The sequence below is a fragment of the Delphinapterus leucas genome, chromosome 2 (assembly GCF_059928025.1).
Source record: "Delphinapterus leucas isolate spDelLeu-1000000601 "Yukka" chromosome 2, BTC_Dleu_Yukka2, whole genome shotgun sequence".
NCBI lineage: Eukaryota > Metazoa > Chordata > Mammalia > Artiodactyla > Monodontidae > Delphinapterus > Delphinapterus leucas.
This window is the reverse complement of record NC_143130.1, coordinates 3,805,603-3,822,819: the sequence shown is the minus strand read 5'-3', so window position 1 is coordinate 3,822,819 and position 17,217 is coordinate 3,805,603. Positions and strand designations below refer to the sequence as shown.

The window sequence follows — 17,217 nt, the reverse complement described above, 5'->3', positions numbered from 1 at the left end:
AAAACCCACATGCAAGAAATAAGAGCGTTGCCGGATCGTCAAAGGGACATTTTCCTGAGCTCACGGGCGGTCGTGGGCGCTATTGTTTTGCAGTGTCACTTCGTAGCGAGCTCAGACTTTGTCATTTGGGGGGCTGTGTGTTTAAAAGCCCAGTGTAAAATGGCACTCACACTGCATTTTTTTCCGAGCTGCAGGAGGCGGGAGGAGAGGGGGACACTGGCCTCCCAGCCAATCAGGGCCTGCCTGCTTGCCATCGCAAAGTTGTTAACCCCAGAGTCTTCTAAGGCTGCCTCGGCCTCCTCTGCTTTTAATCTTCCGCGGATATTTCTCCGATTTCTCCCAAACGCCCACAGATCCTTGAGAAGCCACCGCGAGCAGCCACCGATCAGGGAAGAAAGTATGACTTTATATTTACCCAATATTGTGAAGATGTTGGAAGATCCGTGTGCCGCCTGGAGGCTGTTGTTTCTAGGGACACAAGTGTCCAGCCTATATTGTTACAATTCTTTTTCCAGAACTGGCTTCTTCTTCGCCTCCGCTGATGGTAAGTTTGTAATTTTAAACATTTATGTCATTACATCTTTGAACGAGCCGCCAGCTAAGAAGGATTTTCATTGTGTTTCTTCTAACAAAACCAATCTTTGTATTTTTCTTTAGCTTTGATCTCTGCACATTTCCAGCTAATCTTGTCTGGCTAATTTTTACCAGAAGAAAAGAAAAATTAGTGTTTTTTTTTTTTAACCCCATGACTAAAGCTAAATATTTATGATATAAATTATACTTTAATTACTGTGAGCTAAGGGAAACTCAGCTATTTCAAGATGGACTTGTTTTGTGCCAGCATGTTGGTAATGCCAAATATGTGCATATCCTCCTTATAAAAATGATGTATTACCTAATTAGTCCAGGACTAAATGATTAGCAGGCAAACTATGGATGTAGTTTGGTTTGAAATAGGCCTATTGTGGTTTGCTTGATGGATTACTTGGATACAAACTACAGAAAAGCTGCCCTTGGTATAATGAAGGTGGAGATTGACATAACCGGGTTTATATTAAGTTATGGCTGTTACTAAATAGTGGATCTTTTATTTGCTGATCAGATCTAAACTTGTGTTCCATGATAGTAATTCTCTGAGGCTCCTCATTAGATAATCTTTGCAGATCTATCTTGTTTTTTCTCCAAAAATGTATATTTGGGAGACATTTTGTAATTTGGGGCATTTTTCTAATTTTTTTTTTCTCTTTTTGCACACGGTGGGCGATCTTTTTTGTTTTGCATGGATCTGTGCTGGTGGCGCTGTATAGCTCTCAACAATTTACGTCAGTTTCACTAAAAGAAAAAAGGAGGAAAAAAAAAAGAGGTGGGGCAAGATTTGATCTATTATCCTCTCCCTTTATTTCCTAAAAGAAAGTTCAATTTGGTCAGAGGAAATTATTCAGTTGTATTAGTTTAATGTTTTCTGTGAACTGTGAAGGGTGAGAACAGACACGTCGTCACAGCCCGTCCGGGGAGCAGCAGGGCCGAGCATGCAGTTTGCAGTTGTGTTTTTTCTGATCTGATTATCTCTAGATCAGAAAATTTTCAATAGTAAGCTGTCAGCTTACCCTCTCTTTCCTCAGTAACATTTTGCATTTTCCTTCTATTACAATATCATCCATTGCTAATGTCTTCAATTGAACAAAACGTTTTGCGTTTTAGCTCACTGAACGTTGTAAAAGTTGAATTTCATTTTGAACCTAGGAATTTCTTAAATAACTATTCTAAGTTTCTCCTGGGAATTTTCTAGGAGTTTGACATATAAGAATGCCTACATTGTTGTTTGTTTTATTTTGAAGTGATACTTCAGTTGGATTTATGTACATCCTTGCTTTAAAAAGAGCAAATATTTTGGAATAGGATAATTTTTTTAAGAATGTGGATACAACTGCTTTTAACTTTAAAAATATTGGTATTTGTATATTTAAATGCAGGGTAAATCTTTTCCATCTTTGTTCTTATTGGGAGTTATCTGATTAGAGAATATGGGATTTAGGCCCAAAGCCTCCCAAGAACAAAAATGTATATTATGATATGACATAGTTTTTACTGGTCTCTGTGAACATTTTAGTTGTTTATGAAGACAGTAAGTATGTCCTTAATTGAAAAAGAAAGTGGGAGAAATCAGTCATTGTACCTAAAAACACATCATTTTGCCAAATAAAACAAACAAAAAAACTGAAATAGTATCCTAAACCACCTTTTCATGATTGTAGAGATGATTTCTTGAGTAAAAATTTCTGGAGTTATTATTAAGTGTTGTTATTCACTTTGAAATATGTAAATACTCATTTCACTAATCATTAAAATTTTGAAGTAAAAGAATGTGTGAAAATGACTAGGAATAGTATTTCCAATTTTTGTGTCCCTATAATTTACTTATCTGTGTAGGACCCTTTCCTTGAACTTCAAAAATAATTATATATTATGCCTATATTTTGTTTATACTCTGCTATAAAAATTTGAAAATGTTCACTGTAACATTTTATCTCTTCATAAAATTTAAATGCCGCCATCAAGACTGGTTTTGACATTATAGATTATTTATAGAATGAAATACTGCAGGTGTAAATATATTATCTAACCCCCTGATTGTGCTGGAGTTTAGTTCCCCGAAGTTAATCTACTGAATAAAATATACTGCCCAATATGTTTATTGCTAAAATATTCTGTTATTCATCTGGTGACGTTTTTCATTTTAATTTGTGAAAACTAAAAATGTTTATATAATGTAGCCCCTCTTTTAAAAACAGACTGATGCTGTGAAGTCCATATGTAGCTATGTATGCAATGTTCTTTGTTCTCCTATATCATTGACTATTACATCATTGATTATGAGTAACCATTATAGTTACATCTTCACTTTTTAAAATCACCCATAGATATTTATGTTAAAGATATTCTTCTATCTGTGACTCTTGCATCACTAAATAAGGAGGTTTAAACCTATGAGGCAAAAACAACTCATTGTTTTATATTATTCTCCATTTTTAAATCCACCTTGGGCTTCATTTTAGCTCTTGATTCTTTGGACGTTAATTTTTTTTTTTTAATTGACAACATTTTGTAGGCATTTAGTTTGAGTTTGGTGATATTATGATTAGAATGATTATAATAAACTATGTTTTATCAGAAAAAAATCTTTATTTATTAAATTTGGTGTACAGGGAACTAACTCAGTTTTTCATAGTAACAGTTGCTAGATCATGAACAATAAAGAATTATTTTTTTAATCTTGAAATGTCATTTCAGTCAACAATTACACACTTATTTTTTTCTTGCACACCTTTTTATCAGAGATAGTAGCAAGTAGCAAAATTGACTATGTTAAAATATCGTTATCATTTTTTTCACCCTGCCCATCCCTCTGAGGGAGGGGGAGGGGTCAATGAGTAGTGAAATGGCCAAAAAACAGTTTGCAGAAAGAAGAAATAAATAATGCCAAAGACACGGAAAATCTGTAAATCAAATTCCAAACAATAAACCTCAGAAATATGAACTTGAAATTATGAGCTTGGTCAATAATGGAAATAAACTGAAAATTTTATTAAGACTTCATTTAATGAACCAACATAATTTCCTAATTTATTAATTTGTATGCATTAGTATTGCTAAAGATTGGGGAAATTTTCAGGTTAGCAAACCTATTAGGAAAGATGAAGTAACAAAGGGAAGAAACATTTGCAGTGATATCAAGATGACATCATAAAATGCTGAAAATATCAATATTAGCCAGAACCAATCTAATACACCTTGGAATAAACTTTTTTAAAAGAAGGAAAGATAGCTAAAAATTTTGCCCTCTGAAAACCAAGTTCAATAGAGACCTGAAACTGTATATATTTCTAATTCCACCCTCTTTTTGTGCGTACTTACCTGTGCTATTTCTTGGACATATCATTACATGTTTTGCAAAGGAAGAGACGGGGAAAGAAAATAAGAGACCAAATGGGTGTTTGTGTTATGACTTTGTTTTTTTATCTTTCCCAAAAGATTCTCAAATGGAGACTCTGAAGGGAAAGTAAAGCAAAGATAATGATTTCTTGAAGAAAAAGATGAAAGGAGTATCCTTTATACTTGATTTATTCAGCATTTTTTTCTTTTGGGGGTTTGCTTGTTCTAGTTTTTCCTCCTATTATGTGCTATGATGCTAAAGGGCTGAGATACAATATTAAGACAAAGAGGCAAGGATCCCTGCTCTCAGGGAGTTTACAGTCCAATGTGGTTCAACATTTTAAAGATACTTAAATCTAAGGTCTTGGATGTGGGAGGTTCCCATCTGAGAATAAAGGCAAAATAAGATTTCTGGGGTAAAAACTTTAAAAAAAATTTTTGATCTATTTATATAGGATTTAACAAGTGTCCTTCTGTCCTTCTACTAAAGGACCATTATTTGGGACACAGTGAGGGGAAGATAGCCCTCAGATTTTAGATATAGACCAAACAGATGCTATATAAATAGCTGGTTAGCTAATGCAAATTCCTATTGCAAAGTGAGAAATAAAATATTAACTTATTCACTTGAGAAGAAAGGAGATGGGGATCACTCTCGTTGTAGGAATTTTGGATGTGTCCTTGTGAGGTCCATTTAATGAAAACTTTTTTTTAACGTGGTGAAGCCTCATTTTGTACATTTTGCTCTCCTTGTCATGAAATAAATGTCAGTGTCAATAAAAATTGTGAGATGAAGCAGGGAAATACAATTATAGTGTTGAAGGATTACATCAGAATTAAGATATTTATTTTTATTTTGAAACCTGAAAATTTTAATGATATTTATGTAACAGAAATTTTTATAATAACCTTTTGTATTTTAATTTATGAAGGTAATATAATTAGACATTTAGCTAATGGGTAATTAGTTAAGTATATCAGATATGGAGCAGGAAAGTAAGACTGCTGTTATATACAGATGAATTGGAAGGGAAGGAACTCTTCATTAAATCTCTACGTGTGGTTTAAGATCACCTCCAGAATAAAGTCACCAAATTAGTTTGTCATACAGCCAATTAAGATACTAAATGTATTATATCATATAGTTTGCTTTTGTACTAATGTAGGATCCTACTGATAATGGTGTGAAAAAATGAGGAGATTTATTATTTCAACTAAATTAATAATCAGGAGGCAAGCCAGTTCTAGGTTTGGTTCAATAGCTCAACAAAGTTATCAAGTTCCTTGGTAGGTTCTATTCTTTTACATTGCCGTAATGTCAGCAGTGTCTTTCCTCATAGTCACAATATGGCTGCTGCAGCTCCAAGCATCATATCCTGATATTACAATTTCCAGAGGGAGGAGAGTTTCTCTTATGTATCTTTTTAGAAGGGAAGAAATTCTTTCCCAGAGGCCCGCAGCACACTGCTTCTTACAGTTCTTTGGCCAGGTTTGTAGGAAATGCTCATACCTAAACCCTTCACTGACCGGGAGATTGAAGTTACCTTAATCGGTTTAGCTAGGGAGGATCTTTTGGAAAGGTGAACACCTGCTGAGTAGCCAGTGCTCAATGTGGCTAGCTCCCATTTGCTTTGTATAAACTTTAATGGCTTTGTAAAAACATTCTTCAACGATAAAACATGAATATCTGTTTTCATAGAGAGCAGACTGCTCATGGATGCAGCTAATTTAGAAAAAAATAAACATTTAATTAGAGCTTACTATGTCCCAGCCTCTAGGTTAAATGCTACCTTTATTAAATATCTCCTTAAATCCTCACACAAACTTTGGGGGTAGGATAATTATTACACCCATTTTACAAATGAGGAAACTGAGGCTTAGAGAGGTTTGGCCCAGGTTACACAGTAAGTGAAAAAGGTGGAGTCTGAACCTGGAAAGTCTGAAATCATAGCCTGTATAACTACCTATTCTTCTATACTGTCACACTGGATATTTGTGAATTTATGTTCTGTAAATTGGCATATTTTAAATGCACTGTATGATACCCCTGTTTAAATGAATCCTCTAGTGACTAATTTTATAAATCTAATAATCTTTTCTTAAGATGAGTAGTGCTTACCTAATTTATCAGTTGTACATATCTGAATTTTTGTATTGAATTTGCAGAAGGCACATGTACTGCATCTCATCTCTTCAGGAACATCTCATGAAATTCTTTTAGAAGTTGCATTTCTATAGGGAAAAAAAGATCAGAGAGTAGAGAGTCAGTGAGGCTTTGTTGAAGTGGGTAAATTCATGATTCATAACACTAGGTTGAAAGAGAATACTGGCTCCTATTTCACAACCTACAAGGTCAATTTTATGTACAAAATGTTTCCATCTTTGGGATGTATGGAAGTTTTCCCCTCTGGGATATTTTTGGGGGATTCAGTGTACTCTGGATCAGTGGATCTCAAACTTGAGTGTGCACCGGAATCACCTAAAACACAGGTGTCTGGGCCCACACCTGGGGTTCCTGGATCAGTGGGTCTGGGGTGGGGCCTGAGAAGTTGCCAGCCCCCAGGTGCTGCCTATGCTTTCAGTCCAGAGACCACCCGTCGAGACACTGCTCTAGAGGATCAGATGGTACCTGCCATGGTAAATATTCTGGCTTGAAATATGCCAAACTGTAAAGGATGTCATTTCATAAATGGCGAATATATGAATAAATACATATGCAGGATGAATAGGTGGTCAGGATAGCCTCCTTGAGAGCTGAGCGATGACTTGAAGGAGGATTCCTCTTATCCTCGCATGAACAACACATTTGAGACTTATTTTTCCATCAATTCATATATGTGTGTGTTTTTAACTTCAAAAAAAATTAGTCCATAATTTACCAATTATTTTTAAAACCAAGTAAAAATAACTTAGTTGTACTCGGTAGCAAGTTACATCTGAAAAAGACTTGTGTATCTGTGGCATTTTGATGGTTTTTCTCAAGATTTTATCCCACTAGCCACTAAAGCCCCACTTTCATTAAAAGGACACAGTTTCGATGAGACTGAGAAAGAGAGGCCGTCATGCCAATGACCTATATTTAGCTCTGAAACTCAGGCCGCTGCCCCAATGCACTGGAAACCCTCCATCCTCCCAAGACAGAGGTCACAACCTCCAGCTGAAAAACACTCTCACGTGCCAAGGAGCCAAGAGGGCCTCTCCAAGAGTTTAATTGCTTCACTGCTTAGAGACATAAGAAACAAGTTAGGGACTTCCCTGGTGGCCCAGTGTTTAAGAATCCACCTGCTAATGCAGGGGACATGGGTTCAATCCCTGGTCCAGGAAGATCCCACATGCTGCGGAGCAACTTGCGGAGCCCGTGCGCCACAACTACTGAGCCTGCGTGCTCTAACTACTGAAGCCCACATGCCTAGAACCCGTGCTCCGCAAGGAGAGAAGCCACCGCAATGAGAAGCCCGCGCACCACAACACAGCCAAAAATAAATAAATAATTTTAAAAAAAGAAATAATTTAGTTCTGAAGGCTTTTGCTCATTTTTCATTAAAGTATAAAGTCCAAGAAACAAACCTCCCACATAAATGAGTAAAAAACAGTCAGCCGATTCAATGTCCTTAACATTTCCAGAAGCCTGTGTAAGCGTTGAGTTATCCTTGTATCCACTGGAGGCCTTGTCAAGAAGCTGGGATGAAGTACCCCGAGGAGGCAGCTTTGTACTGGTTTTGTCCAGTATCAAAAAGCGTCACTTAGCACCTGTGTAATAACAGACACACATCATTTAAAATGGCCAGGACTGCCAGAACTGTGCTGTCCAGGACCGTGGCCACTAGCCACACGTGGCTATATGTAAATTTAAATTTGAAGTAATTAAAATTAAACATTCAGTAGCTACACCTGGCTGGTGGTTATTGGACAACAGATTTGTGGAATGTTTCTGTCTTAGTCGTTCAAGTTGCCGTGACAGAATATCATAAACTGGGTGGCTTATAAATGACCGAAATTTATTTCTCACAGTTCTGGAAGCTAGGAAGTCCAAGATCAAGATGCCAGCAGATTCTGTGTCTGGTGAGGGTCCACTTCCTGGTTCATAGATGTGTCCTCGCACGGCAGAAGGGGAGAAGGAGCTCTCTGGGGTCTCTTTTACAAGGACACCGATCCCATTCATGAAGGCTCCACCCTCGTGACCTAATCACCTCCCAAAGGCCCCACCTCCAAATGCCATCACATCGGGGGCTAGGATTTCAATATATGAATTGGAGGGTGGGGGAGGACATAAACATTCAGTCTGCAGCAATGTCCATAGTTGTGGAAAGTTCTCTTGGAACTTCAGACCACGGTAGGCTCACAATGTAGACCAGTGGTTCTCAACTCTGTTTGCACTTAGAATCAACCAGAAACTCAAAAATAAAATGCCTGCACCCCATCCTCAGAGGTTCTAGCTGATCTGGGTGGAATCTGGGCGTAAGTATTTTGCAAAAGCTGTCCACGTGATTCTATCGATAATACATAGCCAGGTTGAGAATTGCTGAGCGACACTATGGAAGAGAGCCACTAAACCAAAAATTGGGGTGGTCAGTAGATAGTGTTGCTACTTCTCATCTCAATCTTTCAAAAGCTACAATCCCTCTTCTAGGAAGTGAGGAAGGTTCAAACTGAAAGAATAATTGGACAGTCCAGCCAGTTCTGTCAACATATTCTGATTGCCTAATGAACAACTCTAGTTGGAAGAAAAATGGATCAACTGCTAGTCTTCAGTTACAAGTTACTTGATGCTCTCAAGAGTGAGTCTTGTATATTGAAAGACTATAGATAGTCTTGTATATTGAAGGACTTTTGGTCTCACTTATATAAACACCTCCCAACTTTTTATATACATTTATACATTTACTACATCTGATTGCCTACTTTGGTGCTTTAGCAGACATTTTTAAGTTAAGAAAGTCTTACCTAGCTCATAAATTGAACTTCTAAATATGTTGATTCTTAAGTTCTCTTTAATGTTTATACTTCATATAACTTAGTAGGAGTTCTACTTAAATGTGTAATAAGCTAACCTCTTACTCCATTAGGTCAAATGTTCTGAAACAGAAAAATTACATAGACTAAAAAAACATTTCTGTACTTATCCTAAATCTTTCTCAAGTTAAAAGATTCTTACCTACTAAGAAAAGAGTTATCCTACCAAACAATTTGTGGTATGGCCTTCTCAAGTTTATTTTTTGTCTGCCTTCTCAGCTAATTGAAGTTTCTTGATGAGCAGAGATTTTTATTAGAACACAATTAGATCCTTGTCTGAGACACTGATGTGACACAATGAGCCTTATTTATGTTCACTGTATCAAAAAAACCAAAAAACTATTCTCAAAGTCTACTTCCCTGAGATATTGAGTCATATCTTTACCTTTTTTTTCAAGTCATGTCAGAATCGTTGGTCCCCGTACAAGTGGCTCCATCAACTGACAAATATTTGGATTTCGCATTTCTTAATCTTTTAGAATATATAACTGTCCCTTAGAGACCTTTGAACTTGGCAGGCTTCTACATTCTTTGTTTTGTTTTGTTTTGTTTTTAGTTCTCTTAATAATTTTATCTTCTGTAGATACAAATAAACATGTTTCAGATTTAAGGATTTCAATTTCCCCCACCACATAAGAACACTCCCTATGGGGACAATCTTGTTTTACTTCCCATCTGCCAAAAATGGAATTTGATAATAGACGTAGCTCAGTAGAAAAGGCAGACGTTACTTATAACTATTCAATTACAATTATGAGAAAACTTAAGCGCTGGCTACTTATACCCATTCCTGTGAAAAATAACAATCATCACAATAATAGAAATAATAGCTACCATTTATTGAGCTTTACTGTGTTTCAGGCACTGTGCTAAGGGCTTAAAGTGAATTATGCTGTGTAACCCTCAAAGCCCTGTGAATACTACCATCCCCCCAATTTCCGGAGAAGAAGAAAATGGAGGCTTAGAGAAGTACTGTCTCAAGAGCCACAGAATTAGGGAACAGGCGAGCCAAGGTTGCAATGCAGGCAGTCTGCCTTGGAACCCCTGCTCTTAATCACTGCTACAAGCTACAAGCACTCAAAGAACTCAAATAGAAGTCCCTCCCATCCCAGGTTATCTTCATAAAGTAGTATTAAAAAGTGGAAGATGTAAATGAAAAAGAAAAAGGCCAAAAAAACCTCCGGTTATCCTATTATGGGGGGAAAACACCAAAACCCAAAAAACTCTATACTAGTTGATGTTACTTTTCTTTTTTTTTTTTTTTTCTTGCGGTACGTGGGCCTCTCACTGTTGTGGTCTCTCCCGTTGCGGAGCACAGGCTCCAGACACGCAGGCTCAGCGGCCATGGCTCACGGGCCCAGCTGCTCCGCGGCATGTGGGATCTTCCCGGATCGGGGCACGAACCCGTGTCCCCTGCATCGGCAGGCGGATTCTCAACCACTGCGCCACCAGGGAAGCCCCCTTGATGTTACTTTTCTTAATCAAGAAAACAAAATGCCATAGCATACAGCTCAGAGCAAGTCATATAATAAAAATACCAAGAAACAAAATAAATAACAATGTACATATAGCATCATTAGGCTCACTTTAGTCTAAACAAATATAGAATATTCAAGAAATCAATAATTCTTGCAGACTCCTGCATTCTTTCACATTCTGTCTTGTAGGGCAATCAACTCTTGCAGATGTTAACAGATTTAACTGACACTGAGTCTCTCTCATGGCTTTGGTCTGACTATGTGGTCACAATTTCCAAGGCGATTCTATTGACAAGGTTTTTTTTAACTTCCAGATAGCTGACTGGAAGTCTCTCCATACACATGTCTGTTGAAGACATTATGAGAACACTTTAAGTACACAGCTTTGACCAATCTGAGTTCCTCGGTCTGCCCTTTACAACGTGTGTAACCTTTGGCCAGTTACTCAACTGTGCAGAACCCCAGTTTTCTCTTCTATGAATCAAAGTGATATTACTTACTCACCTGGCTGCTGTGAGATTACAGTGGGGTTCATGCATCTAAAGCACCTAGAATAGTGCCTGACATGACATAAGCACTCAGTGTGCGCTTTAAGTTCATTTTTTCACAGTCACTCCTGATTTTAGGGATCAAAATCAGTCTTACTTGGTGTGATGGGAATTAAAAAGACCACTCTATTCAGGTGTAAGGTTGTTGCAATATTAGAGAGGCTCCCTTTGTCCTCCCCCAGGTCCTCTACAAAAAGTCAGTGAATCAGCTAGCCTCTCCAAGAATTAAGATTCCTTTGCTAACTGCTCTTCACTCATTAAATAAATCCTTATTGAGCTTCTACTACATTAAAACAACAACTATATTGTGAGGGCCTTAAAGGATTAAAGGGAGAACAGAAGAGAAAGATTTGGGAATTGGGGTAAACCTCGTGGAGCAGGTACTTTTGACCAGAACCTTGGAAGGTGGATAGGCTTTCAACATGTAGAAATTGAGAGAAGACATGCGAGTAAAGAAAGCAGTGTGAGCATAGGCAAGGAGGAGAGAAAACACTGTGGCACTTGGGAATACCAACTAGAAGTCCAGTGTGGGTAGACAGTAAGCTGTAATGCTTGGGGGCTAGAGACTGGGGGGAGATAGACCCATGATGGTAGCTGGGAAACAGCACAGGGAGGACTTGGGAACCTGGATGTTGGTCATTGCCCATCAAACATCAGTTCAAGTGCTTGTAACTGGCCAGAAAATGGTGATGGGTTAAATAGGGAGGAACTACTTCTTTGATATATAAACCTGTTTACGCATTAGGCTGGTAGAGGAAAACTCCAGGGGTCTGGATCTCCGGCCAGATAAGTTTTGGTGGGAAGAGTAAAGAGAAGTAAAATAGGTTGAAAGTTTGGGACAATTTTCAGTTAAGTGTGAACACTGGGCAGCAGGGGGCAGCAGGGGGCAGCACTGAAGAATTGAAAGAATGCATAAGGGATTTATTTGCTTTTGTTTACTATTTCTTGGCAATTATGAGTTTGTATCTCTAAGGCTACTTGTATTGATAATAACTGAGTATTCTTTTTCCCTAAATGAATAGAAATGTAAAGAGAAAAGAAGAAAAATAACAGGCTAGCTAATGGCAGAATGACATTACTCTTCATTTGAGACCATAAAAATAGACGGTTGTCTATGTATTATTTCCTTTCAAATGTATGGGAACTCAAATTTCGTATAAAATTTAGAAGTATATATTTCAATTGGAAACACATCTTTATTTGACTCTTTAAGATTTTGCGCTTTTTTGGAAGCACACTTGTTCAGCCACACTATGTTAAAGGAACTAGTGAAACAGTGGGGGAAATCTTGAAAATAAAACTTGAGTTAAACAATGAATAGAAATTTTAAGTACACATTCTATTTGACATACCAAATATATGGAATTTCAAATTTCGGTTTTTTATGATTTTGAAATTTTATTTTAAAACTGTTTATTCTTTAGATCTAAAATTCAAGATTAGCTACAATAAATTTCATAAGATTTTTCTGGCGTAACTCACCTCTTACTAAACTTTTTAAAAGTTTGGATGGTTAGTGATGTTAAGAGTGGAAAATTGGAAATTTCCAGGTAGTTTCTTTTTAGCTCTGGAATTTACCATTGCAAATGCTACATTACACCCAACAGAGAAACTCTCTCTCTCTCTCTCTCTCTCTCTCTCAAGTGTGTGAGGAAGGTGGTATCACACTGCTTCACACACTTGGGGAGGAACTTTCTTCTCTCTGTTCCTTCGTGATTCTCTCATTGTCTATCATAGATGTTTAGGAGGTCGTGATCCCTGTGTGGGTTCCTCATGTACTGCTCTTTGCTCCCTCGTTTCGCCTTTGCTGTAGGTGCTTCTTTCCATGTACTGCCATAACACCATTGTCACTTTAATAGATACATAAATTACTTACTTTACAAGGTTGTGTTAATTTCTGCTGTACAGCAATGATTCAGATATATATATATAAATTCTTTTAAAAATATTCTTTCCATTATGGTTTATCATAGGATATTGGATATAGTTCTCCGTGCTATATAGTATGTGTTGTTGTTTATCCATTCTGTATATAATAGCTTACATCTGCTCACCCCAACCTCACTCCATCCCTCTCCCGACCCGCTCTCCTTCGGCAATCACAAGTCTGTTCTCTCTGTCTGTGAGTCTGTTTGTTTCGAAGATAGGTTCATTGGTGTCATATTTCAGATTCCACATATAAGTGATATCATATGGTATTTGTCTTTCTCTTTCTGATTTACTTCACTTAGTATGATAATCTCTAGTTGCATCCATGTTGCTGCAAATGGCATTATTTTGTTCTTTTTAATGGCTGAGTAGTATTCCATTGTATATAGGTACCACATCTTCTTTATCCATTCATCTGTCCGTGGACATTTAGGTTGTTTCCATGTCTTGGCTATTGTAAATAGTGCTGCTATGAACATAGGGGTGCATGTATCTTTTTGAATTAGAGTTTTGTCTGGGTATATGCCCAGGAGTGGGATTGCTGGGTCATATGGTAGTTCTATTTGTAGTTTTTAAAGGAACCTCCATACTGTTCTCCATAGTGGCTGTATCAATTTACATTCCCACCAACAGCATAAAAGGCTTCCCTCTTCTCCACACCCTCTCCAGCATTTGTTGCTTGTAGAGTTTTTCATGATGAATAGCCACATGAATTGATGGCTGACTATTCCCTGATGGTTGAATATTGATTTCCAACTTCATTATGGAAAATCTGAAATGATGAATAAACTGTTGGTTTAAGATAGTTAACCTGAACATTAATTCTTAAATATCATGAAAAGAGATGAAAATAAACCACTTTGTAAAGTAAATTTATGAAACATTTCCAGTATATTTTATTTCAATGATTTGTAAATCTGAAAACATAAAGATATAAAATTATTTTAAATGTTCCTTTCAAACCAGGGTATTCCAGAATATTCACACAGGACATACCCTGTTTGTTTTTACACAAATTAAGTTCATTAAGGACAATGCCATCTTTTTCTTTGTATCTCCCATGGTTCATAATACAATGCTTGCACAGAGAAGGAGCCCCATAAATGAAACAATGTTAGGAAAACTTATTAAAGTATATAAAACGTAACCTAGTTTTTTGATGTAAGATTTAAACGTACTCTTCATACTTCCATCATACTTTTCAAATTGTTATTGGTTAAATTGTTACTATTATTGTTGTTATTGTTGCTGTTTGGTATTTTTTTCTCAGTGCTTGAACAATAATATTGTGTTAATTACTTTCTTTATTACATAGAAATTCCCTGCACTTTTCCAGTGATAATATCAGACTAACTGCTGACGTTTTATTACCAGACTTAATTATTTTGACCATTTCTGCTTCAGCTTTTGTTTTGAAGTTTCTGTCTTTCTTTCCATATTAATTCTGAATATTTATTTTCCAGTTTTAATGATATATTTGTAAGCTACATGGATTTCTCAGATCACATTTGACCACACTTATGGCAAGACTACGTCTACTAAGCATTCTTTAAGAACTTTTTGTTTAATCATCAAGTGTTACTAATTACCAACTAACACAGTATAACATCTTGACTCACTCATTGAAATTACTCTCCCTAAGGCATATCTTCTAGGACTTTATTTGCTCTCATAACCTTCATAAGGGCCTTCTATACTATGTAAACATAGAGTCAGGAAATGCTGAAGGCATAGTTTCCATGGAAATCGCATATCTCAAATTTAATTTTCTTTTCCTAGCATTTTACATTTAGAAAATTTCATGTATCCCCATTTTTTTTCGACCAACTACAGCAATGGGGAGATAATCATAAAATTTGAGTTGGAAGCATTGGAAGGGATCAGTAAGTTTTAGGCCTTTTTTTCAAAGTCGAAGATACTGAGGTCCAGGGAAATTAAGATCAAGATCACACAGCTAGTTGGTGGAAAAGCCAGGATTGGAACCTACATCTTTTAAAGTAAAATGCTAATAAATATTTAATACAGATGAGATAGCCTAGTGTGAATTATTTTTTAATTCATTGATGACTCAATTATAAAAATGTAACGTGGCTTAAAAAGCTCTTTGCTTTTAAAAACTAGTCCTAAAAACTCACATAATGGAGACAATATTATTATAAAATTAGACTATTTCCTGTATACTTAAAATTGTTTTTTTTATTCCCATGGGGAATTAAGAAAGACCATTATATAGAATATTGTTAAAAATTAATGCTGAAGAATCATTGTTTTTCAAGGAGAGCATGAAAGTTTAGTTATTCAAAAAAGGCACAGGTTATGGAACAACCCAAGAAAATAAAGGCAAAGAGAATTCTCGTAAGGTGGAAGGAGGGTAGGGGCTTCCCTGGTGGCGCAGTGGTTGAGAGTCCGCCTGACAATGCAGGGGACGCGGGTTCGTGCCCCGGTTGGGGGAGATCCCACATGCCGCGGAGCGGCTGGGCCCGTGAGCCATGGCCGCTGAGCCTGCGCGTCCGGAGCCTGTGCTCCACAACAGGAGAGGCCACAACAGTGAGAGGCCTGCGTACCGCAAAAAAAAAAAAAAAAAACACACATGTAAGGAGGGTAACGAGATGCTGGAGAAACACGCAATAGTGTCCCCTACAAGCCTGATGTGAAAAAGTGTGTGTGTGCATGCATGTGCACACAGGCACTGGTATTTTTGTGAAGGGAATGAGAAAGGATGGGGTTTGGAAAATTATTCAAGAGGGAACACTTTTTTATTTAGATAGCATTTCTTTTTTTTAAGGTTTGGGTTTTGAATGTTTTTGTTCAAGAGAAAGGAGGACTAAACAGCTAGTGTAAACCCAGTGTAGCGTTTATGTTAAAACGAAGGTAATTTGGACCTGGGTCACCCTACCTGAGCAACCAATTTTCCACCCTCCACTGGAAACTATTTCTTAGTCTATAAGAAAAATACTCAGGTTTTTTTGTGAAATAATATCCAACACTTATTGAAATCTTACTATCATGACAGGAACTGAAGCCATTGTAAGATTTTGTAAGGATTAAATGAGATCATGCAAATGAAGCACACAGGCCAAAGTAAGAACTCAGTAAATTTGTTTATGTGGCTTATTTATCTATTCCAAATACTTGGAAGTATGCGTTATCTCAGTGTAGTGTAGAAGTTAAGAATTTTATACAGGTTCACAGAGCTAGAAAAGAGCAGAGTTGAGATTCAAACCCAAATCGTGTCTGACTCTAGAGCCAGCACTTTTAACCACTATATTACACTCTTTTAACAATTGTTCTTAAATCTCCTCCGTATCGTCATCTGCCAGAAACCTTGAATGCTGCTTTAAAGGTAAATTAGTGAACAAAGTCAAGAAAACATTTTTATTTTCTGCTCTAAATGTGGGTTTAGATAAGGAAAAATTTGAGAAAACTATAAAAATTTATAACCATAAAAAATATAATACAGGTACATTTTTTATCTCAAAATAATTCAAACTTATCATAGATTTCCTAAATTTTTATCTTGCGCTAGACACTCTCTCTAGAATAACTGAAAAAACATGGCAAGATAATTAAAAGTGGTGAAAGAAAGACTATTGAAAAATAAATAAAGTGGGTGAATTTTGGTGTTGTCTTGAAGATTTCCTATTTAAGAAAATGTCTAAAGGGCCCTAGACTAGCGATAAAATCTTCTGTGATCAACTGCACGATTTGAACAGCTGACAGATGTTCTGTTTCAATGTGTTATTTGGGGGCAAATATACCTATGCCCTTCCTAACCAACTATGGTGAAATGGAAATTAAATAACGTATTCTTCCTTATTATATGGCACTTTGCAATTGTCAAAGATTTTTCACAATACTATCTCTTTTTTTTTTTAACATCTTTATTGGAGTATAATTGCTTTACAATGGTGTGTTAGTTTCTGCTTTATAACAAAGTGAATCAGCTATACATATACATATATCCCCATATCTCTTCCCTCTTGCGTCTCCCTCCCTCCCACCCTCCCTATCCCACCCCTCTAGGTGGTCACAAAGCACTGAGCTGATCTCCCTGTGCAGCTGCTTCCCACTAGCTCTCGGTTTTACATTTGGTAGTGTATATATATGTCCATGCCACTCTCTCACTTTGTCACAACTTACCCTTCCCCCTCCCCATGTCCTCAAGTCCATTCTCTAGTAGGTCTGTGTCTTTATTACCGTCTTGCCCCTAGGTTCTTCATGACCTTTTTTTTTTTCTTAGATTCCATTTATATGTGTTAGCATACGGTATTTGTCTTACTCTTTTTGACTTACTTCACTCTGTATGACAGACTCTA

The 17,217-nt window shown here is 36.9% G+C and overlaps 1 protein-coding gene across 1 annotated transcript in view; it reads left to right on the top strand.

Moving 5' to 3' along the window:
• The first annotated feature begins 235 nt into the window (after nucleotides 1–235).
• The window catches only part of EPC1 (enhancer of polycomb 1), a 95,254-nt gene continuing 78,272 nt past the window's right edge, over nucleotides 236–17,217 (top strand). The window contains exon 1 of the mRNA XM_022580628.3: nucleotides 236–544. Coding sequence (XP_022436336.1) covers nucleotides 542–544 — 3 coding nt within the window. The 5' untranslated portion in view covers nucleotides 236–541. The remainder of the gene's footprint in view (nucleotides 545–17,217) is intronic.